Genomic DNA, 26,992 nt, shown 5'->3' with positions numbered 1-26,992 from the left:
AATGTTTTATGTCTAGTTATTGGGTGTGTTAGACGGTTTATATTAATAGAAGATACGTCATCATATTGTTTATATACGTTATCATATAAGTATTGCTTCTGGTCAGTGGAATTTTATTTACGTTGGAAAATAAAAATTACGATTGTGTGTAGCAAATATGAGGTTTTAACTAAAGAGTTTGCTTAAATTATTAATGTATTATTGAGTACATGTTATTTAAAATAAATTTTTAATGTTTTTAGATTTATTATTAAGAGATTAATACATCAATATTTAAAATGGTTTTAAGTGCAAAGACATCATCAGTCGTCTCACTGATTATTTCAGTTTTGCTTTTCTCTGTCATGCAATATTTCAAAGTTCAACTAGCGTCTACTGAGATATTAACCATAGTTGGAGGATTTTTGGGATCAATTTTGTTTATATTGTTGCTAACAGGCTTCAATAATTTCGAAAGTGCATTTTTTGATGATTATTTTCAAGCCAAAGTGTTCCCTGAAATTATTATCTGCCTAGTTCTGGCTTCTGCAGCTTCGGGAATGGTACACAGAGTATGTGTGACTACTTGTATTGTATTTTCATTGGTTGCACTTTATTATATTAACCGAATTTCTGCTTCGAAATATCAATCAGTCGCTGGACCTGTTGCAACTAAGGCCACAAAATCCAAAAAGAGGAAGCACTAAACTTTATACAAACTCGATTTTTAATGCATTTAAAATACTTAATGAAGCAGCCATTACAACTATATTTTAAAAAAAAAAAAAAAATTTTATTTTAGTATACAATGTGTATACATTTGTTTCACAATTAGGTAAAATAGAATTTCTTTTGGTGCAATTAACAAAGATAAAAATTATTATTTTTTTGACTACATTTTAAACAATAAATCCAGTGTATATGATGCATTTTATATTAATAATAAAATTATTAGTCTTACAACAGTTGTTTTTGTGGAAATTTAAAATCTACTACAATTCAATTTATTAACATTTTAATTAACATGGTGTAGTACTCTACAAATAAAATGTAAAATAAACAAAACATTGAGTAAAAAGGTGTAAAAGCAAAAGTAACAAAAAAAACATTTCAGATTTCTTTATAAAAATTAAAAACAACATTTAATATTTATTTTTTTAAAACCATAATAACAAAACCAAACATATGTTAAATACAGTAGAAAATTAGTAAAACATCAGCTACGAAATAAGAAAAAAATGATTGAGATTCAAATGAAATATCTAAAAACTTTGAATAATTTCTTAATTTTCAATATTGGTTTACTATAACTCGATATCAGAATTGCCTGAATCTTGAGGGCTACCTAATGATGCATTATTTGAATCAATGCCAGAGTCGTTAGGGTCTGTTGCACCCCCAACAAATTGTTTCACCTAAAGCGAGAAAGTGTTAACTATATTGTAATAACATACCTATTGTATTAGATTTTACCCATTTGTTAAATTAAATAGAAATACAATGTTTTGGCGAAGGGTATAAAGTGATATAACAAAGAAACATTTTATTTAAGTAGTACAAAGTTATTGTACATTTAGAATCAGCATATAAATATTGACAAAGCCCCACAGCAAGTCTAGTACAACAAAAAATATGTCTTTAAATTTAAAACCAAATTGTTTTACCTCTTTCATCATTGCCTGACTTTTTTCGGGGTTTTCGACAAACTCATCATCACAATTTATTATAAGAATCGGAATATCTTTTAAAGTTTCGTGCACTCTACCATAACAATAATAAAAATTTAAATATCAAAGTTGAAATACTAAATTTTTAAGACTTTTTAATAGGATCACTTACTCCACTTCATTTCTGTACAACCATGCTTCATGTTTTTCATTCAATTGTTTTAGGTAATCAAGCGAAACTCCACTTTCTTCTGGTCGACCTCGTTTCTGCATTCTGTTATAACATACCTAGAAAATATGATGTAGTGTTTGTAAATCCAAAATTTAGGCTTTTTTAAATTAAAAAATATTCATACTAAAATCTTACAAATCCCAGTTAAGAAAGGAATTTATTTCGATTTCCCTTTTTTGTTAATTGTTAGTACCAAATTTTCATCTTCGTTAAGTACTAAAAATTTCATTTTTAAATTAAAAAAAACATAGTTTTTGTTGTAAAATTTACATCTGGGTTTGCTCGTAGATAAATAATTCCATCAAGTCTAATTTCCCCTAAAGCTCCCAACAAATAAGAGCTCCAATCTTGATATATATTCCACTCAGTTTCGGTCATTACTCCATTCTCGTAACAATTTTGTGCAAAAATGTATCTGAAGCAAAATACATGTTAATTTAACATTTATATTTAGTCTTCTGACTGGGTTAATTGTTAGAAAAAATGTCTGGTTTTAACTACTTTAACATACCGACTACTATAAACTGAACGCTCAAAGAAATGCACTGCTGGTTTAGTGGAGTGATGCGGTTTACATACTTCTTTCATTCTAGCAATAAAAGTATAAGACTCGAAAGTGTATGCCCATCGCTTTGGATCGTTGTAAAATGTATCAAGTAAATTTCCGCCCGTTTTTTGTGAATTTGTGATCTAGTATTTTATAATTTTTTTTATTAAAATGGAATTTAACACTTCAAAGTTCCACATGCCAATCCAGTGCAATTCTGTGAGCGCCCGAATTTTTAATATCGACAAGCAGAGATTTAAAAAAATGCTAACTAAATGAGCATATGTAAGCTTGGTTAATTTTTTGTTGTTTATGAATCGAACTACTACCTATCTGACTGCAAGGACCGCTCAAAGAACTGCACTGGATAAGCAGTGTCGAGTAAATAATCAGGTAGTGGTTTTCTTTGTAATCGCATGCGACTTAACAGAGCGTAAGATTGAAAAGTATAAGACCAACGAGCTATGTCATCGTAGAACATTTGTAAAAGGTTTCCACCACTTTTTTGGGACATTGTTAAGTCCTCCGCCTTGAAAATTAAACTTTATATTTAAACCAATGAACTAGTAAAATTGCAACTATTAAATTACTTTTTTTATCTATTTGTTTATCGTCGATGTAGTAAGATCGATTTTCTGACCCAAACATAGGGTAATTAGTTACCCTAACCCAGTCCCAAGTTTCCTTAGGCAGTTGCGAATATTGTAAACTATAATTGACCAGTATATAAGCTGCTGATTGAGTGTTGGCTCAGCAGAAGTTTATTTTTATAAAGCACCTTACTTAAGGCAGTAAGGGGGCTATAGCATGTGAGCAGTAGGGATTGAACCCAGGACCTTATGTACTGATGTAGTAAAGTGTTTTGATGGCTATATCACGCTGCCGACTGCTTTAAATTAACTTCTAATAATTTTAATATTATATACATAGCAAGTTATTTTTTTTTAAACCTGATCGTCCGAGTTAATATTTGTCCATCTTGCAACAGGTTCAGGAACAACTGACCAATCAGGATTTTCTGCTTCCAACATTTTGATGAAAGTTGATTTACCAGTGGCTAAAAATTAAAAGGGTTTCAGTTGTTAAAATAAAAAATTATTAAAAAATTGCTTTTTTTTTTAAATTAATGCTTTTAGACTTTCAAAAATCAATATTGTTTTGCCATAAAAAGATAAATTAACTGGTTAGACTTTAAAAATCAATAAGAAAAAGGGAATTTTTTGAAAGCCAAATGTCAAAAAATCAATATAAATACTCTGCCAAATGCATAAGAATTATTTTGTGTTTTAAATTAAAAAATTAAAATATTGATAATATTAACAATTAAAAAAAATAAAACACTTTAATTAGTTTAAAATAAACAGTCAGCCAGAACACGTAACAAAAAAAAATACTAACGAAAAATGTCAAAAAGTTGATATATATTTTTTCATTACTTATATATCTGTATATAATAATTATACCCACAAAAATAGAAATTATTTACCGATATTTCCCTCAATCGCGATCTTTTTTCTTCGGATCGTCGTCGATTTTCGTTGACGTTTAAGTTGTGGGCTCTCCATGATTTTACAGTGAAGTTTATGAAAATTTTGAAGAAAACGAATCGAAAAACTTGAACTAAACGGAAAATCTGCTAAAAATTGAGAAACAGTCCTTACACCAAACTCGTACGCCGAAAATGAGTTTCTTTGCCTAAAATTTGGCGCGAGGTTTCGGCAAACCATAATATTCGCGCGAGAAATAACAGAAAATTTTCCCGCTTACTAAAGTATGAAAACATACTGCAATAGAAAACGTTTCGCCTCACTGGCAATCATGTTCAAAAATTTAAATTTGATTTTTTGTAGATTTTTATCCTCGATGTAGAATAGAAAACTTTACATTGTAATGTTTTGGTAAAATATTTTAAACTAGGCCTCGGCTTAAGCTGTCTTTAAAATTTTTTTATCCTTTTCAATATTTTGCCTGAAATTCACCCCCTGCTTGATTTTTGATTTGACATGCGCCAGAGTCGTTAATTAAAGGTAATAAAAGAAGTAAGGATCGAACTTAGGACCTCATGCAATGAAGTTTAATATTCTAAATACTACATTACGTCCCAGCTTTTAAATATTAGGCGCGTATTATAATTGTACTCATTTATATAATATTTTTAGGACAAAACAGCTGTTTTTAGAAATCAGCTGATGACCATTTAGTCACGTGATACGATTTTAGTTTGTTTATATTTTATTGCGCGTGGGTGTTTCTTATTTGTTTATAAAACTATTTAGCTATGGACTTGGACCTTATATCGGTAACCGTTGCAGTAAAAACTTGCAGCATTGAGCAATTAGACAATGATATTGCAAAGAAATTTGCAAGTTTGGAATATAAAGATGGCGTTGTTGTTCGAGATATTGCAGGAGTTGTTATAGAAGGTAAAAAAACTTTATAAAAAAAATTTCTTATTGCTGTTCACCTTCTAACCTTTGGATTTGTCTATTTATATTTAATAAGACTTAAATTTACAAATAAAACAAACTAAATTTACAATAAATGTAAAACAGTGGATTTTGTCATTTTTTCCCGTCGCATTGTTGTAATATTAATTGTATATCATATTTATTATTTACTTTTATCAATGCGCGAAAAACCAAAATAAAAAAAATAAAAAAACACATACTAGATATTCTGGGTTTGGTGACCATGCCATAACATACTTGAAATTTTTATGTTAATATCAATATTTATGGCATGTTTTAAATCATTAAATTAATTTTGTCATTTTTTCCCGTCGCATTAATGTAATATTTATTGTATATCTTTAAAATCACTGTCATTGATGCGCGAAAAACCAATTTAAATATTTAAATAAATACAAATATTATCAACTAACTGACTAAATGAAATCTACTTTATATGATTATTCTTATAGCTGATTATCTTTTACTTATATGTTAATGTAATTATATTAAATAATAACTAAACTTTTTATGCCTACACAATTTATCTAAAATATAATGATGTCAACTTATCTTAAGTCATATTCTAAATTAATTATTTGTTTAGTATTTATTATCCCACTTATTACACATGTCTTTGTCATTTGTTTGTCATTGTTTTCCATTTATCAGATAATGCTATTAATTCTTTTTTACTCCACTTTTCCGATTAAAAAATTAAATTGATTAAAAAATTATATTTTGTAGTTGGATCAGAAGTTTCAAGATTTCAAGTCGGGGATGAAGTTATTGGTGTTTTGCCAATTAATCAATATTTTAATATTAAAGTGGGGACTTGCCAAGTACCTGAATATCTATTAGGTATTTATTTTTTTTAAAGTTTTTTAAGTTATCCGTTTTATTGTAATGTGGATAACCCAAGAGGTGTAAGTAACTTCGCATTTTTTCATAACTTGAAGTTAGTTGTAAGCTTTTTTACATGCTTGGGTTGAATTTGTGTTAAATTGCCTTAACTGTTATAATATTTACTATTTATTTTGGTATAATATTTCATATTCTTTTAATTAAAATTTTTTCATCACAATACTAGCTTTAATTATTTTTTGTTTGTGTCTCTAGTTGACAAACCTTCACAACTATCTTGGGAAATATCTTCTTCATGTTTAATGGACGGATTAAAGGCTTACAATGCACTACATTATCTTGGAAGGTTGAGGCCCGGAGATACTTTGCTAATTTGTAATGCCGTGTCCGTAAGTTTTAAATAAATATTTTTTTGATACAAATATATATAGGCCTATATAAAAAAAACTCTATTTCGAAAATATTTATATAAATAAAACATAACACCACGCTCTAAGAGCTACCTTTTAGTTGTCAAAATATGGTAATGATTTGCAACTAAAACACGCTCATAATAACATACATGTTATTCACTTTTTTGAGGGTTTAAAGGAAGATTAATAATTAAAAAGTGCACGCTAATACCCCATGGTAATAAAAAAGGGGTTTTTAATGATCATTGTTTAAATTTAGTCATTTGGCATCCTAACCATACAATTAGCTCGCGAAAGAGGAGTCAAGGTATTTGCAACTTCTGCAAATGAAGATGAAGCAAAGATATTAAGAAGTATGTCATTGGATGTAGAGAGGTTGCTGTCGGGTCATGAATTCGTGAGGAATATTATCATGGATGAAACGGGAGGATTGGGGGTGGATTGTGTGATTGACGGTGGTGGTAAGATAAAAAAATATTTTCAATTTTAAGGTAGGTAACCTAAACTAAGGCATTTTGAAACACATATGCTTAGGGAATAACATTAACATATTGACCAGATATAGGTTTAAAAATTGTAAATTAATAAAATTTGTATCGTTTTATTAGTTTCACATATAAATGTTACAGCATTTCTATAGAGATATAGACTTTAAAAATATAGTTAAAATTGGGTGGAATATTGAAGAGATGTAATTTAATTTTTCAACAGTTTCATCAAATCATAAAGAACTGGATGAAAGGTATTTCAAAAGGCCAATGAAACATGATGTTCTGTTTTGCTTGGCTGTGATGGGAAAGTGGGTAACAACACAAAAGGATCTACAAGTAGAAATTTCAATTATTATATATATAATATTAACTCGGACTATGTAAAAAAAAAACGTTAAATTTTTACATTTAGATTGACCCCCCTGATTCAGAAATATTACGAATGAAGAATGCAAGTTTGTGTCATTTGTTTACAGATTCTCTAATTATTTCCAAATATCGCCAGAATCAGATATTACATATTTTAACTGATATTATGAGAAAGGCAGAAAGTGGTGTTTTAAGGTAAACAAATAAGACCCAATATGGAAATTTGTTACAACTGGCAGCATGGTCTAGTAGTTGGAACAATTGCTATACTACATGAGGTCGTGGGTTTGATCCCATTGCGCTAATGCTGTATCGCCCTTGAGTAAGGTGCTTTAAGCGGTACAAACTACTGCTAAGCCAGCACTAAATCAACAGTTCAATTATCAGGCAATTACAATAGCTTTAATATCTCGAAGCTGATGGCAACTCAAGACTGGGTCAGAATAACTGATGTTACTCTATGTTTAGGTCGTAAAGTTGACCTTCCCACATCAAAGATAAATAAATATATTAAAATAACTAGTACCATCAATAAAGTTAAAAGATAAATTATTTTTAGGCCACATTTGATGAGCGTACTGCCCGCCACTGAATTTAGTTCTTCACTTTTTCCTTCTGACAACAGAATTGTTTTAAAACTTTAACGCTATTTGTAATACAACCACGTATTTAATTAAAGAAATTATATTACTAAAAATCCTTTGTTTTAAATGAATGTATAACCAAAATTTTAAAACTACATTTGGAGAAATGTTTTCGGAAATAAAAGGTATTTTCTTAAAGAAGGGTTTTGGTAGAATTTTATTAAACTTGTTGTGATTTTACTTATGTGCAATAATTGTAATTTTTTTTGATTAACCTCTCCTGTAATTTTATTAGTTATAATATTTTTCTTTATAAAAAATAATTTTTAACCTTTTAAATTTAAAATAACTTGATTTAAACACAGTGATGTGTATTTGAAAAAATTAAAACAAATCACAAGAAAAAAATCAAGATATAAATAAAATTCTATAATACATAACCTATTACCCTCATGTGCTACAAAAGAAGGCAATTGTAACAAATATGCACCAAGCTTTAATATAAAACTAACTCAAACAACAGCAATATCCTTTTAAAATTGATCAAACATTTTTGTGTATGAATAAATATGTTGAGATATTGAATTTGGGTCTTAAGAATTTTTACCACTTTTATGTTCACTATGTATCCATATATTGAGGATATTAGAAGAAAAAAACAAGCAAAAACATAGAACAATAATATTACTGAAGAATTAATAAGATAAATAATATTAGGCAGAGAAAAACAAAAAGTATGGTGGACAAAAACTGTACAAATATCGTGAATCACACCAGGCTTTTTTAAAATATATAAATTTTACCGCAATATTAATAACTAAAACATATGAAATCACATTTAAATTTCATGAAAACAATATGTATTTATACATAGACAATATGTATATATATATACCTTTAGCCATTAATAAATAAAGCAATATATATTATTTATTATTAGTTTTTGTTGTAACAAAAAATAAACAGATTGTTGAACTAGTCTATTTCAAAAATTATTTCATCTTTTTAAAAAATTTTTTTAAATAAATGTTGAAATCAAAAAAATAAATATTTGATAATTACAAATTTTAAGCTCTATAAGGAAGAGGAGAGCAACTTCATTGAGGAATCTACTTCGTCTTCTTCCTCCGAGGAATACAAAGTCTTACTGTGACTTACTAAAGAAAAAATATTAAAATATTTCACAAAAAAGTACTAAAAATTTTTTATTAGCAAAACCTATTTAAATCCTTAAAAAATGTAAAAAAAATCAAATAGCTGAAAATTGCCGTTTTTACAATCTTTTGTTCTTTCTACCTGGTAGTGATCCCTTTCTGAGGTAATTCATGCTCCTGTAATGTTCATCCATCTCCTCATCCATTGTGTCCCTGCTCAAGTGGAGGGGAGTGTGATCTGAGTAGAATCCGACCGGATCGTTGTCTTCAAACGAGTCAATACTCTTCATCTAAAAAATTTTAAAATTTATAAAAAAAAAATGTAAGTAAGAATTTAGTTTAAAAAGTTGGTATAAAATATTAGTTGTTTAACTTTTATAGGCCAAGGGATTATTTCTTAATTTAGCCATAACTTTTTTTTTTTTTAAATCTTTAAATCATTACAGAATAAAAAGATTATACAACAAAAAACGGTTGGTAAAATCAAGGTAAAGTTATAAGCTAAAATGCAGAAGTCCAATGACCTTTTTCTAAATTTTTTGTTTCAATTCACTAAGATGTCTACTAGATTAAAAAATTGTTATAAAAATTATGAATTGTGGTGCAAACTAACCTGGTACATGTTATAAGGTTCACTTCTCATTCTCCTTAACTTATTTCTATTTCTGTGATAAATTTCAGGAGAGGAATCATATTCCAACTCACATTCAGAATCTATGGATAAATAAGTTTAAAAAAAATAAATAATTAATATAAAAAAATAATCAAAATATGAAAAAATTTTTATGGAAAATGTAAAGCATTTAAAAAAAAAGAAGAAAATATGATTACATAATAAAGACATAAAATTGCAATTTAGTTTAATTAGGTGATATTTAAAGGCTGTTAAAGCAATAAATTCATTAAGAATTTCTAAACATTCAAGTTTAAGTTACCAGTATATGGTTTAAGTTCTGTTTGTGAATCCATTTTCGTAAACATTTCAGATAAATCAGTGAAAGAAATATCAGCTCTTATCTATTAATAACAAAAATGAATTAAATTAAAGGCAGTTATCAAATCCAAAATAATAAAAAAAATTATGTAAAAACATTGTTTCATAATAAAAAATGAATTCAAATATAAACTACCTAAAATATATTTATTAAAATTAATAAAAAAAAGAATACTTTTAGATCAAAACTGCCAACACTTTTCTGTATTGACAGCTTGCTTATATTAATTTAAAACTTACAGTAGATTGTGAAGTTGACAAGTTTGTGCTCCCATTATCTTTTAACAAATCCATCCAGAAATTCTTGGACCATTCGTCTGTGAAAACTTTTTTTCCATGACTGATCCCCACATCAAACAATTCAGAATGTCTAAAAAACAAAAAAATATTTGAGATAGGTTAAAAATACGATTGTAAATTTAGGAAAATAAAATAAAAAAAACTTCACTAAAATTAATGTACTTTAAATACAATTATTTGGGGCAGATTTTTGAAAGTTTTTCAACGAATATTTTATTAACCCAAAGCTTGTAAAATTTATACATTTTTGTGAACCCAACATTAAATTAAATTTTTAATTAACTTACTTATGAAAATCCAGGGTTTTGTATTTAATAATTGGGGGTCTAATGTAATAACAATAATCTGAATGTCGAACTTTCTCTAGAAGATAGTGACATGAAATATATGACAACCTTGATTGTATATCATTCAAATCTGGCACCTAGAAAATAAAAAATTATTAAAAACAAAAAATTGTTGAAATTTGGTTTTTAGATTAATTGGAAAATATTTTAACATTTCGTGTTTAATATAATAAACTGTCATAACACCATTTAAGTTAGCTGATAAACATTAATATACCAAAAATGAAAACAGCTAGATGATAAGAAATAAAAATGATTAAAATGTGGATCAAATATGAATAAAAATTTGAAAAATAAACATTTGAAAAATTACCTCTAATGAAGTATAAATTTTAAATATTGTATTTCTCAACAAAAAAAAAGAAAAAAAATTTAAAAATTAGAAAAAAATCTACTTTTATTCTTCCAGTCCATCTTCCCGACCAGTTTTTCCACAATAACCACCATCCTGATAAATAATCTCCATAATTCGTAAAATCCATCTCAGTTTCTGATCCAACATCGACAGCGATTACTTTACTTGCTCCTCTTGTTCGTGCAACATCACCTTGATGGAAGATTAAAAATAATTTTTGTTTTAATTTAAAAAAAAAATTAAATGCCAAAAAAATGTTTATAATTTCATTTTTACAAAAGTTAAATAAGGCAATAATTTTTAAACGATTCTTTATCGAAATTAAAATCCATTTTATTTACATATAGACATGACTCAATAATAAAGTAAAAAATTAAATTATCGCTAAAAAAATAAAGTTATTATTATTTTAATTTCAAGAAATAATACAAATAAAAAGAGCTAAGTGTAACATAAATTTACAAACTAACATCTCTTATTAAAAATAAGCCTATAACATATTATTAAAAAAATAAAATAACATATAAAAATAAATATTAAATTTATTGTATTTAATTATAAGAAAAATGCTTCCAAAAAAGAAGATTAAAATCCAAAAAAAAATTTTAAAATGAAATTTTCCCAAAAGATTCCCCAAAAAAATTCTACCTGGCAAATTATTAATATAACCTCCATCCATCAGCAAATGGCCATCTTTGGGGTCACATAAAGGGGGCAGGTAACCTGACAACGACATGCTTGCCCTCACATATCTCCATAACCAACCTACATGCCAAATACACACAAATTAAACTCGTATTTGTGGTGACGAAAACTATTGGAACAAATAATGGTTAGGGTTTGATTTTGATCATTAAAAAAATATCAAAACAAAGTTAAAAATATAAGTTTAAAATACCTATTTAAATGTTTTACAACAAATAGTCAATATTATATTATATCAAACTATAAATTGTAAGTTTGTTAGTTTTTTTAAGCAAAAAAAGCAAAAATTAGTTTAGCAAAAAATTCAATACGCAAAAATTCAAACAGCCTTTAAAAATGTTAAATAAATTAGTTTAAAGCACAAATAAAATAAGTGTTGCTTTAAAACCAAAAAATCACATTTTAAAATAAAAATTGATTAGCAAGCAGTTAGGACAAAGTAGTACAAACAACACACTAACACAAACATGCAAAATTCAACTTTCCAGAGATGGCCATTCGCTGATGTAGAGATTTCTGTTTTGACACAAAAAAAATTAACCTTTTTAAAATCTCTTTTTTTTCTGTATCACCAACTTACTAACTTAGCTAAAAAACTTTTTTTTTATTAAAGTTTTTTCTTTGTGGAAGCATTTTTTCCTTATTTAACCTGGTAAATTGTTGACAAAACATCCGTCAAGTAGCATATGGCCATCCCTGGGGTCACATAAGGGGGGGAGGTAAGGGTGAAATGACATGCTTGCTCTTACAAATCTCCATAACGACCCTGCTCACACACTTACCAGTATTATAGTGGGTAAGTGAGAGGGTGTACTTGTAAGTGTAGGTGGGTTATCAAAAATGAGGGTAAATTTATATGTAAAGAGTGGGTTATCATAAATGGGAGTAAATTTGTATGTGATGGGTTAGTTATAAAAAATGGGGGTAAATTTGTATGTGATGGTTGGTTATGAAAAATGGGCCTATTTTTACAAAAAAATGGGGGTAAATTCAAATCTCCATAACGACCCTGCTCACATACTTACCAGTATTATAGTGGGTAAGTGAGAGGGTGTACTTGTAAGTGTAGGTGGGTTATCAAAAATGAGGGTAAATTTGTATGTAAGAAATGGGGTCTGAAAAATGGGGGTAAATTTGTATGTAAGAAGTTAATTATCATAAATGGGGGGAAATTTGTATTTGTTAAATGGGTTATTAGAAATAAGGGTGAATTTGTATTTTGTTAGCTGGGTTATTGTACATGAAAATGCTTTTTTAAAGTGTTAAATTCATTTAAGGCAAAACTGGCTAAAGTAAATGTAAATATATGATAATATCATTGTTTTTTTAATGCTGAAAAAAATACCATAACCAATTTTTTTTTGTGTATGTTTGGTTGTAAAAAAAAGATTGTAGCCTTTATTTAAATACAATTTTAAATACTAGACTATACACCTACAACTTATTGCATAGCCAAGCAAAAAACATGCAAAAGTTAAATAATAATATTCAATTGTTTACATTAAGTAAAAATTGTGAAAATTAGGCTTCGAGAATTAACGAAATATAATTTATAATACCGTCGGTATGCACTCGCATTTCTGATGAAGTAATGTCAGTTGTTATTGTAAAATATGGAATCCATAAATCCTAAAAAATAACAAATGAGTTTATTTTAAAAAGTCATCAGAATTTTTTAAACTTTTTATTTAAGGCAATTTTACCTAAATATTTTAACAATATGTCCTAAACAGTAACTCAGGGAAATTTTAAAGTGCATAGTTTCTAATGAGATTTACAACAAAATGAAATTTTGAACATGAATCTTAATTTTTTTTATTTAAATTATCAAGTTTTTTAATATTTTTTACACTTACCTCAATTTGAATATCCTTAAAAATTGAATAAATTGCTCGATTGAATGAAGCACCAGAGAACATAGAAGTAAATGGGTAAGTTAAATCGATGATTTTGGTTAAAATCGAGCTCATATCATCACATAAAATTAAAGTTTTCTCTCGCATTGTATCAATATCACGATGAGCACACCACAAACCTCCCATAAAAGCTCCAATTGATGTCCCGCCTACCATGTCTATTGGGATACCTGAAAATTATATAAAAAACTTGTAAAAAAAAAATAACAAAAAATAGAAAAAACTATGAATTTTACTAAAAAAAAAATTTAAAGCAATTAAAAAACATTTGTAAAAAAAATTTAGCTTTTTTAACATTATAAAATGTTCTAATCCAAAAACCAGCTTAAATATTAAAAAGTTTTTAAACCTATTTAAAAACCCCCAAAAAAAAGCACAAAATTAAAATATTCTTATTCTAAAATTTCACAACTATGTTACCTGCATCTCGTAATGATTTAATTATACCGATCTGAGACAACCCTCTAGCACCACCACCACCCAACACCAAAGCTACCGAGGTACCGGTTAGAAATCTCGCTAACCTCGAAAAATCAGTGAAGCGATCGACGGGTTTAGTTGACAATTTGTTCCAATATTCATCCTTAAAAATTGTTCCAAATAATTGAATATAAAAATTATTATTTAATAAAAATACGCAATTTTTGAAAAAAAACAGTTATAAGGTATTTAATCATTAAAAATGTAACCTTACCAAATATAAAAATTAATTATTTAAAATTTAAACAAAAAATTTAAAAAAATTTAAAAAATTTATTTTTGAACAAACCATTTTTGATCTTCTGGTTCTAGCAAATAACCGCTTGGGGCCTTTAATGTGGGTGTGGTCTGTCAACCCACCCCTCATGTTCAACCAATCAACAGTCCTCGTTGGTCGTACAATCCCTGGTCGGTGAAGCAGAACCATAATTTTTAAAGCTCTGACCGACATTCCTTCTACTTGAGCTTCAAGCTAAAGAAAAATAATTAAAAATAATTTTAAATTTAGTTTTTTTGGCCTAATTTTTTAATCTTTATAAATATTAGTAGATAGTTCTCATTTTAATAGTTGTTATACAGTCGAAACCAATATTCACTAATGTCAATTTACCCATGCACCACAAATGGCAGTTTTTTTTTAAGGCCTAAAGATTCGGCATACATAAATGTATGTCTTCAACCTAGCTCCATTATACAAAGATAATTGTTTTAAATTTAATTTTTGTAATTAAAACATAAGTAAAAGTATGGAGATAAAAAAATTCGACATTGTTTCAGTATAACTATAACAGTCAATGATTTTTTGTTTAGGCTATAGTAGAATTAGAAAAATTGTAATAATTTCTAATTTTTTACCTCTCCAACATTTGGTTCCCCATCACCGAGTGCAACAATAAGGATAGCATCAGCTTGTCTTATACATCTCTGCGTCCATTTTGTCATGGTTTGATCAGTTTGGTATAAAACCATCTGATGTAAATCCTCGTGGTGGGCTAACCAGTTTGATAACCGATATTCATGAGGGCTAGAAAATACAAAAAGGGTAAAAATATATTAAAAAAATAATATAGGATTAAAAAAATTCAAAAATTTTCTACCAACTTTTTTAGATATTAATTTTAAACAAAATAAGTTACTTAATTATCTAATAATAGTCGAAAGCCCGCCCTACGATCGAGATTTTAATTGTTGTAACTTGATCGCAAAACTAATATTTGCTTGTGATAATTCACATAGGCACCACAAATGGCAGTTTTAATTATTTTGGGAGCCTTCAAATTAGACATACATATAAATATTGTTCACTAAGCCCTATTATAAATAGATCAAATTGTAATTTCAAATGTGAAAAAGTACCATATTAATCCAAGTAAGCAACAAATCAGCAATATAAAAATATAACTATTTTTCTAATTGTATTTTTAATAATGGCAGCGTGGTATAGTGGTAAGAACACCGGCAGCGTGGTGTAGTGGTAAGAACACTTGCTATACAACACATAAGGTCGTGGGCCCCACAGATCTCATGCTATAGCGCCTTTGAGTAAGGCGCTATAAATTCCTGCTGAGCCAATACTTAATAAGCAGTATAATTATCGGGCAATTAAAATCTATAATATCCCAAACTGCCACAGACAACTCGAGACTGGGTGGAGTAACTGATGTTACTCTATGTTTAAAAAAAAAATAAAGAAAAAAAAAATAAATAAATAATTCTACCTGTCGAGTAAAAAAATAAATAAATAATTCTACCTGTCCAGTGCGTTATTTCCAAGCCTTTGTTTAATTAGATCACTGCTTAGTCTTAACACCTGGCCACATATATGAGTAAGTGAGTGATGTAACTCCATTGAGAACTTGTCCAGTGGTACGTCATGGGAGGCTGGTAATATTGCTACAGTGGAAAGGTTGGCAAGATGGTTTGAAACATCACCATAAGCAAGAGTGGCTAAAAAGGATTTAAATTTAAAAAAAAAGGAAAAACAAAAGTGAAAAAAAAAATTATATACTGTTTTTGGGCAAATTTTTGTGATAACACAAAAATCTAATGTAATTATAGTTTAACTTGAAATCCTTGTCTAATTACCTAATTTAAATTTAGGATTTTTCAAAAAATCTTTTGAATAATCATTTTATTTCTACAAATTTGCTAAAAGGTTTTTAAGCTAAGTATATAAAGTTTTTTTCTAATGACAATATGTTTTCTATCTGTAACCAAACAAGAAGTTTGACAAAATAAACAAGAAGTTTGACCTCATTGACAAAATAACCTTACAATAGATTGTGCTTGTTTAAAAAATGCCATTTTTCACTTACTTTCTTCTCCCATGATTTGTTTATGAGCAAGAACATCGTTTGGTTTGTTTCTCTGTGTTGAGCGTTGTGATAACATATTTCCTAACAACTTGTCCGACATTAAAGAAATCAATCTGGTCACTACCATTGGATGTCTTCTCTAAATTTTTAACAAATTATATCATTTTAAATTAATGTTAAAAATACTAATTATGACGAGTTTATATCCCGCCCTATGGTTGGTGTTTTAATTGTCATAAAATGATCTAGCAACAAATATCTGTGATATGTTACTTGCGCATAACAATCAGCAGTTTTATTTATTTTCTAAACTTATTATTTGGACATATATATATTATATACATTAACCACCAATATATATATATAGGTAATATCATTATATATGGATAATAAAGGAAATGCACTGTTTGTATATATAAAATAAAGCTTAATAAACAACAAATTTAATTACACCAGACATAAAATTTTTATAAAATTAACACAAAAAATAAATTCATTTAAAATTAAATAATATTCTAAAAAAAGGCCACCAAATTATTGATATTCTTCTTTCTAAAAATTAATAAGATATTAATATTCTTACCCTTATATGCTTGATAAGTCCTTCAGGTATTTTAGCAAGTTCAGTGTCTCTTATAGCATGAAGGGAAGAGGTACGAGCACTACCTCGTAACGCTTCATTCTTTAAAAAAAAAATATAAATTTAAAAACTGTTACAAGCACAGATAACCATAAGAAAAAATAGTTAAAAAATACGGTAATACTGTTTTTAGTGAAATTTGATATTTATTACTGCATGTTATGATATTGTTATGTTTGTTTTAAATTGGTTGGCTTTTTTTAGTCATTATTACACTAAAAAAATTTTAATTTTTTTTAACATACCATCCCAACTATTTCTCCTTTACCAAATTCTTCAACTAATTCCTTTTTTCCATCAGCTTTTGAAACCACAGATCTTAATCTTCCATGTAGAACAATATACATACAATCACTGTACGTGCTTTGTCTGTTAAAATTGATAAAGTATTTAAAAAAGTATATAAAAATTAATCAGAAACTTGGTTTAATATATACTTAAAATATAAAATATTAAAAATGCAACTGAATCTTATTATTTTACTCAAATTTTTTCCAAACTTTAAAATATTTGAATGCTTAAATTTAGATCAATTGTATTACAATTCCTCACACTTTAAAAATATATATTTTTTTATTATTTTTTTTTGTATATATCTTTATCCTTGATGTGGGAAAGTCGAATGCGCGACTTAAACATAGAGTAACATCAGTTACTCCGACCCAGTCTCGAGTTGCCTGTGGCAGTTTGGGTTATTATAAATTATGATAATTATACTGCTGATTAAGTGTTAGCTCAGCAGGAGGTTATACTGTTTATAGCGCCTTACTCAAGGTACAGCATGATATCAGTGGGGATTGAACCCACGACCTCATGTGTGGTGTAGCAAGTGTTCTTACCACTACACCACGCTGCCGGTTTTTTATTTTTTTTATTTCACAAAAAAAAATTAGAGCATTTACTTGTAAAGTGGTTTTCCTGCATCTACCATCACCCAGTCCAAAGCAAAATCAATCTGTCGCACAAACGGACTAACTCTCAACATCACAGTATGAGCTGTATTTAATACCATGTGTGGGTACAATAACATCATGTTGTAGAAGTTTTTACGAGTTACTTTGGCAATTACTGAGTCAGATAAAGCGGTTACCCCGAAAAACGAAGGCTCTCCTGTTAGAACTGCCAACTGACCTGTTAGCATACCAGGTTTTGCTATAAACAATGTCACCTAAAAAAATACAAAAGTTGAGTGTAAATAATGTTTAAAAAACTATTACATTGAAAGTACTGGTCAATAGCCCACCCTACAATCAGAATTTTAATTGTCTTAATATGGTTGCAGCTTTTGGCTAAGAGTTGCCTACGATAATTTGCCTGCACACCACAAACAACAGTTTTTATTTTTGCAAGTTTATAAATGGACATTTATTTATATTTCCTTTAGAAGGCCTCATTATATATAGATGTCTACAACTAGTGTTAGTTAAAAATATCATCAAAAATAAGATAAAAAAGGAAAATGACATATCTACAGACAAACTTAATAAAATATTTAAAATTAAATTTTATTAACCTCTCGCGAATCGTCGAAGCCAAGTTCAGGTAAATTTTGTGAAACTCTTAAATTCCCGGTGACCACAAAATAAATTGAAACCTCTTGATCACCTTCTTTAATTAACTGATAACCTTTACATACCTGCATATAAAAAGTTGTTAACTTGTATATTACAATTCTTTGTTTTTTTTATTATTAGCTATACACTTATGATTAAAGTTGTGGTTAGTTTGTAAATTTAAATTTTTAATTCTAAAATTTAAATTTGACCGGCAGCGTGGTGTAGTGGTAAGAACACTTGCTACACCACCATGAGGTCATGGGTTCAATCCCCACTGCTCTCATGCTGTAGCGCCCTTGAGTAAGGCGCTTTAAACAGTGAGAACTCCTGCTGAGCCAGCACTTAATCAGCAGCATAATTACCGCGCAATTATAGACTATATAACATCCCAAACTGCCACAGACAACTCGAGACTGGGTCCGGGTAACTGTTGTTACTCCACATTTAGGTCGCTCATTCGATCTTCCCACATCGAGGATAAAAATATATACACAAAAAAAAAATTAAAATCAATTTTAACTAAACCATTTTATTAAGCCTAAAATGAAGTAAAAATTGCCTAACATTTGAATTATATTTTTTTTAATCAAAGACTGACCTTTAGCAAGGTGGTGTTGTTTTGTAAAGTTTCTGTATCATCAATACCAAAAACTTGACATAAATCATCTGTAACTAAATCTAACACTTCTGGCTCATTTAATTCGAATATCTAAAAAAAAATTTTCATAAATACACGAATAAGTAAAAAATTTAAAATGTTGTAATTTTTCAAAATTTTGTTAAATCTAACTTATGTTAATTTTTGCTGTTAAACAAATAACATAGATCTTACCTTCGTAGCACAATCTGTTTTTGTAATACTTTCATCATCAGATAGATCTTGACAAGTTGCCTTTAAAAATAAAAATTTTTTATGGTTACACTACTGGTTTTCGGGTTTGGTCAACAGGTAGCTGGTAATTGTTACTGGCATTTTTATGGATTACACTACTGGTGTTTTGGGGTTTGGTCAACAGGTAGCTGGTAATTTTGACTGGCATTTTTATGGTTTACACTGCTGGTGTTTTGAGGTTAAGTCAACAAATGAATATTGATTTTGACAAAACTGGTACCTTTATAGTTGACGTTTGTTATGGTTATTGGTGTTTTTATTATGGCAAATAAATAACTGGTAATTTTGATTTTACTGGTGTTTTCGGCAACTTGTGTTTTTAATGGCTACTGGTGCTCTTTCTTTAGCCAATAAATACCTAACAACTTTTATGGCACTGGTGTTTTAGTTATTGGTGTTTTGGATGGTTACTTAGGTTTTGTTTTCATACAATGATTAACTGGTGATTTTATAGTTAAACTTACAACATTATCCATTGAAGATTGTTGAGCTTGTCGGACTTTTTCTTGAAATTCTTTTCGTCTTCGATCACTTGCTGGAAGGCTTGACTGTCTGAAAACCAAAAAATAATTTTAAAAAAACAAATAAAGTTGGATTTTTATAAGAATTTAAAATAAAAAATGATTTTAAAACATTATATTGGCGGTATTGTTTTACACTTATACCACAAACAGCAAATTTTTAATTTAAAGGTTTATAAATTGAAAATATATGAAACCTACTAAAATCTTTATCACATATTTTAATTGTCATAATATGGTCGCAACTTGTAACTAATAAAAGCCTTTGATAATTTACCCACACACCACAAAAGGCAGTTTTATTTACTTTAAATGCACATATATTAAAAATACATTAACATATGTGTATTGTCCACTAAGCTTTATTATACATACCTGTGAAAAACATTATCATTATCATCAACAACTGTGTCCAAATCATTAAACCGAATTGTTTTCTTTTTAAGAGAACTTGGTTTCTAAAAAAAATAAAATAAAAGTTAGTTAAATACTGCAACATACATTAAACTTTAAAACAATTAATGACAATTTATTTTTTGTTTGAAAATTCCGTTTTTTTAATCTGGGATTTTAAAGTAAATTCTCAATGATAAATAGTTTTATATTTAAACTAACACAATTTTAACTTAAAAAAAAACAGCCTAAAAGTACATTTATTTATTTTTCATTACAAAAATTTTTAAATCGTGTATGTTGTCCGGTTCTAGACAAAACATAATTACACTACGGCTCTCCTAAATTCTCTCTTCTGAATTACGGTGCGAGAGAATTATCACCTATGGTAAATGGCACGTTGTTTGGTCTAGAGCCGGACAACATACGTGACCCAAATTTTTTAAAGTGAAAAAAAGGCATGTTTTTATATATAACTCACTACTTACATTTATAAACATTGGTTGAGATGCACTTCTTGGTAACATCATTACTTCTTTCATCGGTGAACCTACTTCATTTAATGAAACAGTTTTAGAAAGTTGTTCGTTTGATTTTGGGGGTTCGTCGGGTAAAATTTTATTGTTTTCTAATAAATCTTCATCGTTTATATCAAGTTGTTTCTTTAATTGGCTTGCACTTAAACTGTAAATAAAAACAAAATAAATTTTTAATTAAGTGAATTTTAGTTAAAGGTATTTTTAATACTTAAAGTGTTATGTTACAGAGTTTTGCAATTTTGTAAGTGATGTATATAGCAAGTTAGTATGGTTGACAATGAATCACAAAATGGCTTTAAAATCTTTAAAAAATGTCTGTGGAACTTACAATTTGATTTTCAAAAAAAAATGGAAAATGATTAACATAAAAAACAGGTTACCATATTTTTTTGTGTGACGTAGAAAGTACTAAGTAGCGTAGTGAGTGTATACAAGTTAGTACTTTCTACCTCATCACAAACAAGGCTTCCCCCTTTTTTAAAAATAATTATAAAAAGTTGTGTAACTTAAAAAGTAGGTGAAATTATTTAAAGTACAATCATTTTTGCGTGCAGTGATACCAACTTTATTAATATTTGAGTATAAAAATATCACTAATAGAGGGCTTTAAAAAGTTATACTGAAAAATATATTAATTACATTATTTATATGCATTTTTTTAGATAATAGGGATATAATATTAAGTAAAAATTAAATTATACAGACTAGAATTTCATCAATCAAATAAACAAATTGTTTTAAATTGAACTTTAAGCCTATTAGGTCACTACCAAAAAATTCCCACTAATCATTATTACAAAATAAATAATGACTAATATATTCATGACTATGGCATAATGTCAAATAAAAAATTTGGCTCGTGCATTTATTAATGAATTACAAATTATCATAATAACTTAGTATATACAGAAAATAATATTTTTATGACTATGATAATTTAAAAATCGATCTAAAAAATGCAAACGACAAATTTAATTATCTAAAATAAACTAAAAAAGGGAACTAATTAATAACATAAACCCTATTGATGATACACTTCTTTTCTATATTATATAACAACTACAGAACAACATATTACACTTACATCAAATTACTAAAATGTTTTCACTTACTCGTGTTTTTCAACTAAGCCTCCTAATACACTAGATGAGGATATTTTTCTTATAGATAAACGATAATCTCCATCGTGCCTAGTCTGTTAAATAAACAAATTTTGAACTATAAATATGTTTTACTTAAAGAATTTTTGCACTTAAAAAAAATTTAAATAGTTTAGAAAAAAATATTTTTAAAAAAGTCATTTGAGTATCATTTTTTTTTATAGTAAAAAGTCATTAAAAATCTTGCTTAAAATAACTTAAAATTAAATTAATAAAAGTACAATAAAATGTAGCAAACTTAAATTTAAAAATTAATGTTAGTAAAGTTTACTTACAGGTCTGAGTAACTCCTGTGAAAGTCCCAAATAATTATGAAGTGCCAAAAAAGTTACACGTTGCATTCTAGTCATTATAACCTGAACTATTTGCACCAAAGATTCCTTGCGATTTTTGAATGCCTCACTAAATGCTTCTGCAGGTAGTCTATATGACAATAAAAAAGAACAAGACTTAAGAAATCAAAAATATATGACACAGTAGGGGTATATACAGATTAACAATTTTTAATAGTAACCATTTTTAATTTTAAAAACGTATTGCTTTTATTAAGTTGTAGTGGAAATTTTGATAGAGTATCAAATTTACTGTTAGCTTTTGTTTAAATTTATTTATATGTACTGGTTAATCATTAAATCTAACAGGTTAGTTGGTATATTGATGATTTTGTGATATTTTAAATCTTGAATTTAAAATTTATAAATAGAATAAACTAAACAGTACACGCTTTTGCTATGCATCAGCAAATGCATAGCAAGGAATTGCTATGCATCAGTAAATGCAGACTTAACGCTTTTTGGCTGAATTGCATTTTCCTAATATTAAAATTTTTAAAAAAACAAAATGGTTTAGATTTTTTTTTTTTAATTAATTCAAGAAAGTGTTAAATAAAGTTTTTAAAGATAAATAAGTATTTAAACTTTAAATTTAAATTTATTTTTAGCAAGTTATTTAAACAGTATTGTTAACTATATTGCAAAGTAATTAAGGCGACCTACTTACAATTAGTTTCTTATACATGTAAATACTCTCTTTATTCATTTAGTAGACTTGTTAAGAGATTAGTTGTGTAGAACATTAAAGAAACACGTACAAGTTACAAGTTATTAGTTTTTATGTACATATACTTAATATAATACCCTGTTATTTAAAACTTTAATTCTGCATTACTTGTTAATCACTTAGGGTGAGAATAATTTCTAATAAAGACTTACCTTAAAACAATTGATTTTTTGATGGCTCGAGCAAATACTGTTTTATACGGAGCCTCATGACCTGTTAGAACATCTAAAATACTGAGTAGACTGTACAAGCTTTCTCCTGCTGTTACTTCACTTAATTTTACCTAAAATAAGAATTAAGTTTTAGAGAATATAATAATATACAAATTTACATAAAACGTTGGTAAAAAAAAGTTTGTTTTAATATAGTTTAACATCTATTTAAAAACTTAGTTGAATATTTAATTTAAATTAGGGTAAATTAAAAAAATTAATAAAATTAAAGATTTGATAATAAATGTTTGTGAAATTTTTTTTATAGTTAAACATTTTTTCAGGACTTAGTTGTTCATTGAATTATATTTATAAAAAATAAATTGGGGCATATTTCGAAAAATATTAAAAGATAAATTTGTTTAAAGTACTATATCATACACTTTATATGGATATAGTTTAATATCTAATTACAACTTTAGTGGCCATTTAAATGAAAAAATAAAGAGCATATTTCAAAACATAATTAAAAAGTAAATATTAGTAAGTACTGTAAAATTTACCAATTACACTATATGCATAGTAAGTTTTAGTCAAGCCAAAGATTCCGAGAATCAATAATTAAAATTTCCTGTTACAGAGTTAAGCAATAAATCAATTCTTACCTCCACTTCTTCGTTGATGTAAAGGTTTACTTGGCCTTCCTGAACCACGTAAAGCCACTTGTCGCCCTCACCCACCTTAAATAAACATTCGCCGGGATTTAAGTTAACTGTTTCCATATGCCGACATAGTTGAAGGAAAACTCCTTTCTCAAAATGACCAAATACTCTAGAAAAAAGGAAAAAGTATATATCATTATTATAGTTATATTTTTTAAGTTTTTTTAGCATTGATAACAGTAATAGGAAAATATACAATGAATAATGCAATAATGCACCAGAAATCCAAAGTTAATTTTGAAACTTAAAACATGCCATAAATAATATTATTTACACAGCATAGTAATCAAACCTATTGTAAAATTATGTAGATTGTGACTTTTTTACCACAACAGATTTCATACTATTTTAGGGAAGTTATTTTTTATTGTCATTTTGGGAAAACTGTTACGTATTTACCAAATTTTTATTATTAGGCATTGGAATTTTTGTTGACAGGTTTTTTTTTTTCCATACAGGAAATAGCAATGCATGTGTGGGTGATATTTTGACAAACTTAAGTCACACAAGAGTTTGTGTGGTCAAATGTTTGTTTTATGCAAAAACTTGTCAACAACATAACAGCTTGTCATTATTACAATAAAAACAAAACCTTATACAAAGCAAATATATTGTTTTAAAAAAAATAAAACCCTTTTTATACCTACCTAAAAATAACTATCATCAATAATATACCACTTGAACTTTACAGTACAACATAATTAATTTATGATTTTAATTAAGAACAAATTAATATTGTGGTTAACAATTATAGGAGCCTATCAATGTTAAGACTGCTAAAGAGGAGTTTGAGCCTTTGTCAATTTAACAAAGGCTAATATGTGGGCTACAGTTTATATACAAAATTAAAATAAAGTATAGCCTATACAACTTACTTTACACTTTGCAATAAATATAAAACTTCTTCGGGTAGGTTGGGAGCTGGTTCATCATAATGATCAGCTTCCAATACGTTGGATGGCAACTCTTTTTTCTGAAGCAAAGATGGAGCCCGCTTGCCGCTGAACATTTTTTTCGCTAAGATCATCATTCTTTCCCGATTTTGAAGTCTTCTTCCAGATCGACTGTAAGCGGGAACTGACACTCCTTCTTTGATCATTGAAACTTGCCTTTGAAGCTTATTTGCCGTATCACGACCCTGGATATAAACAAAAACAACAAACTGAAACATTTAAAGAGATTTTTTTTTTTTTTGATTTTACTAATTCAAATTTTAGTAACATAAAAAATTAATTGTTAACAAAAAAATGATAAATATATTTTATCTAACTACTGGCATTGTTTCTATATGCCATATTTAATTATATTTTTTTTATACGGTTTAATATTAATTTAATTAATTTTTGTTTTTGTTTATTAAGTTTAATCTAAAAATAATGACTACCTTTCGAAAAACTTTTCTGGCATAAAATTGGACTTTGTCTCTTTTTCTGAATCGATATTTTCGATTGGATTGAACCTCAGGTACATGGATAACTATATACAATAAAAATTTTAATTTTTTGAGCTAAAAACTTTAAAAAATCAACAATATTTGTTTCGAACAACTTTGAATATTCTGTGATGACATTATTATTAAATTAAAATAATTATTTTTAATATGTAGTATGTAAAATTTTGTAGGGTAAAGTTATGAAAATTAGGTAAGTCACCACAAACAGAAATATTTTTTTAACACTTGAAGTAGTATTAGTAAATCGTTTTTAGGTTTCGGGGGACATAGGTTGGGTTTCTAGGAAAAGTTTAGTTAGTGATAGGATCAAGAGCTAGTTAGGTTTAAAGACTAGGCTATGGGGTGAAATAAAGGAGTGTAGGTAATTATGAGAAAGGTTAGGTTTGGAATAAAAATGTTAATGACTGGGTATTATAGGTGTTAAAATCAACAATGTAGCATTGTAATATTATAATATTGATAATAGTGCATATAAAAAAATAAGCTTACTTGGGTTTTGTATTCTTGACTTCATGACATAAACAAATGAAAAAACGGTCACAATTAACGTTGCCATCGTACCCATCCATATAAATGCCTGAAGTTGAAATAAAATAATCATTGAAAGCAAAAACAAGAATGAAATGAGAATATTCCATGCTATTACAAGCCGAAAAAACATAGTTCTAAGTTTTAATTACACCTTTCACATCTTTTTAGTCATTTACAAACTGCAAAGCTATAATTTAAAAACACGTTATTATTTTTTTTACAATTAATTTAAAAATCCTTTCTTAATATTAAACCTATAAGATATTTTAACTTTATTTTAAATATCTGTTTAAAGTATTAAGCACTGAGACAACATATGAACTACAGTTTAAGCTACACTTAATTTGCTGATTTGTTTATGGTTTCTTTTTCCTAAAGTTATTAGTCATTTAATGGTAAATAGTCTACTATGTTAATACAGTGGTGCATTAGGATACAAGTTGTCACAAAAGCAACTAATTAGTTTCTCTAGGTCTAGTCATAGTAACATGCATTAAAACAATAAATTAAATAAAAATTAGTTAACTTGAACATGCTAAAATATGAACATTGTCCCATTTTTTTATTGTACTGACATCACTTTAAGCAATTGATTTATTGTTTTTTAAGATGTATATATATAGTTGAAAAAATAAAAAACAAAACAAAGATTTGCAAACTTACTGTATTATCAGCATTAATGGTGTTCAAAACCCAAGATAGAGAATTAGATATAAAATCCATTTTCTAAAATTTAAAAAAAATAATTGTAAAATGTTTTTTTTTAAATTTTTTAGTTAATGGTCTGATGGTCATTATTTTTAATTTACTAAACCATATATACGTTAATATTTAGTGATGACAGGCTTTTTAAATATACAAATCCTTACATTAATCTCACGAAAGTATTAAACAACGCTGCTCTAAAATATTTACAAATCAATTACGAAAAATCCATAAAAAAATTCAACAAACCTTTGCTAATTTACTGGTCTGCTGGTGTCAAAATGTCAATTTATTCGACGTCTGCTCTTTCTATATTTTTAATTCAACTTTCTTGTAGTTCAGTAAGAAAAGTTCATCGTTTCAAATACAAAATGACTTAGTAATTTTATTGCATTAAACTCGTTTGTCTTGTTTTATTATTGTTATAGTTGTTGACAGCTGGACAACGAATTAAAAAAAGTAACCTTTCGTGACGGTTGTTTATATTTTTTAGTTTATCCTCAAAAAAAT

At 27.5% G+C, this 26,992-nt stretch overlaps 4 protein-coding genes across 5 annotated transcripts; 2 read left to right on the top strand and 2 right to left on the bottom strand.

Moving 5' to 3' along the window:
• Nucleotides 1-246: 246 nt before the first annotated feature.
• LOC145756431 (dolichyl-diphosphooligosaccharide--protein glycosyltransferase subunit KCP2-like) lies at nucleotides 247-982 on the top strand. Its single transcript, XM_082572367.1, has one exon. The coding sequence runs from the start codon at nucleotides 279-281 to the stop codon at nucleotides 684-686; it is 408 nt and encodes a 135-aa protein (XP_082428493.1). The 5' UTR covers nucleotides 247-278; the 3' UTR covers nucleotides 687-982.
• Nucleotides 822-5,194, bottom strand: LOC145756389 (deoxycytidine kinase 2-like). 2 transcript variants are annotated; one of them, XM_082572364.1, is made up of 7 exons: nucleotides 3,912-5,194; nucleotides 3,376-3,482; nucleotides 2,755-2,954; nucleotides 2,149-2,293; nucleotides 1,819-1,934; nucleotides 1,644-1,740; nucleotides 822-1,394 (listed from the first exon to the last, which is right to left on the bottom strand). In XM_082572364.1, exons 1-7 carry the CDS (start codon nucleotides 4,150-4,152, stop codon nucleotides 1,284-1,286), a joined length of 1,017 nt encoding a protein of 338 aa, XP_082428490.1. In that variant the 5' UTR covers nucleotides 4,153-5,194; the 3' UTR covers nucleotides 822-1,283. The 2 variants fall into 2 exon arrangements, with proteins under 2 accessions (XP_082428490.1, XP_082428491.1); XM_082572365.1 differs by lacking the exon at nucleotides 2,755-2,954 and adding an exon at nucleotides 2,390-2,568.
• LOC145756415 (ferry endosomal RAB5 effector complex subunit 4-like) lies at nucleotides 4,643-8,156 on the top strand. The gene is made up of 7 exons (XM_082572366.1): nucleotides 4,643-4,848; nucleotides 5,620-5,733; nucleotides 5,992-6,125; nucleotides 6,409-6,610; nucleotides 6,861-6,976; nucleotides 7,053-7,204; nucleotides 7,569-8,156. The coding sequence occupies exons 1-7, from the start codon at nucleotides 4,704-4,706 to the stop codon at nucleotides 7,651-7,653; spliced, it is 948 nt and encodes a 315-aa protein (XP_082428492.1). The 5' UTR covers nucleotides 4,643-4,703; the 3' UTR covers nucleotides 7,654-8,156.
• Nucleotides 7,934-26,971, bottom strand: LOC145756373 (patatin-like phospholipase domain-containing protein 7). The gene is made up of 33 exons (XM_082572363.1): nucleotides 26,732-26,971; nucleotides 26,441-26,503; nucleotides 25,736-25,823; nucleotides 25,178-25,269; nucleotides 24,669-24,931; nucleotides 23,737-23,902; nucleotides 23,072-23,202; nucleotides 22,136-22,283; nucleotides 21,813-21,895; nucleotides 20,650-20,845; nucleotides 20,144-20,226; nucleotides 19,712-19,799; nucleotides 19,188-19,247; nucleotides 18,954-19,064; nucleotides 18,313-18,435; nucleotides 17,702-17,967; nucleotides 17,045-17,168; nucleotides 16,743-16,841; nucleotides 16,160-16,298; nucleotides 15,596-15,791; nucleotides 14,700-14,868; nucleotides 14,134-14,316; nucleotides 13,785-13,947; nucleotides 13,305-13,534; nucleotides 13,008-13,077; nucleotides 11,392-11,508; nucleotides 10,784-10,935; nucleotides 10,329-10,465; nucleotides 9,982-10,111; nucleotides 9,683-9,764; nucleotides 9,361-9,461; nucleotides 8,890-9,037; nucleotides 7,934-8,750 (listed from the first exon to the last, which is right to left on the bottom strand). Exons 2-33 carry the CDS (start codon nucleotides 26,498-26,500, stop codon nucleotides 8,668-8,670), a joined length of 4,281 nt encoding a protein of 1,426 aa, XP_082428489.1. The 5' UTR covers nucleotides 26,501-26,503; nucleotides 26,732-26,971; the 3' UTR covers nucleotides 7,934-8,667.
• Between the last annotated feature and the right edge of the window lie 21 nt (nucleotides 26,972-26,992).

The sequence above is a fragment of the Corella eumyota genome, chromosome 1 (assembly GCF_963082875.1).
Source record: "Corella eumyota chromosome 1, kaCorEumy4.1, whole genome shotgun sequence".
In the NCBI taxonomy this organism is placed as follows: Eukaryota; Metazoa; Chordata; class Ascidiacea; order Phlebobranchia; family Corellidae; genus Corella; species Corella eumyota.
This window is presented reverse-complemented; position numbering and strand designations above follow the sequence as displayed.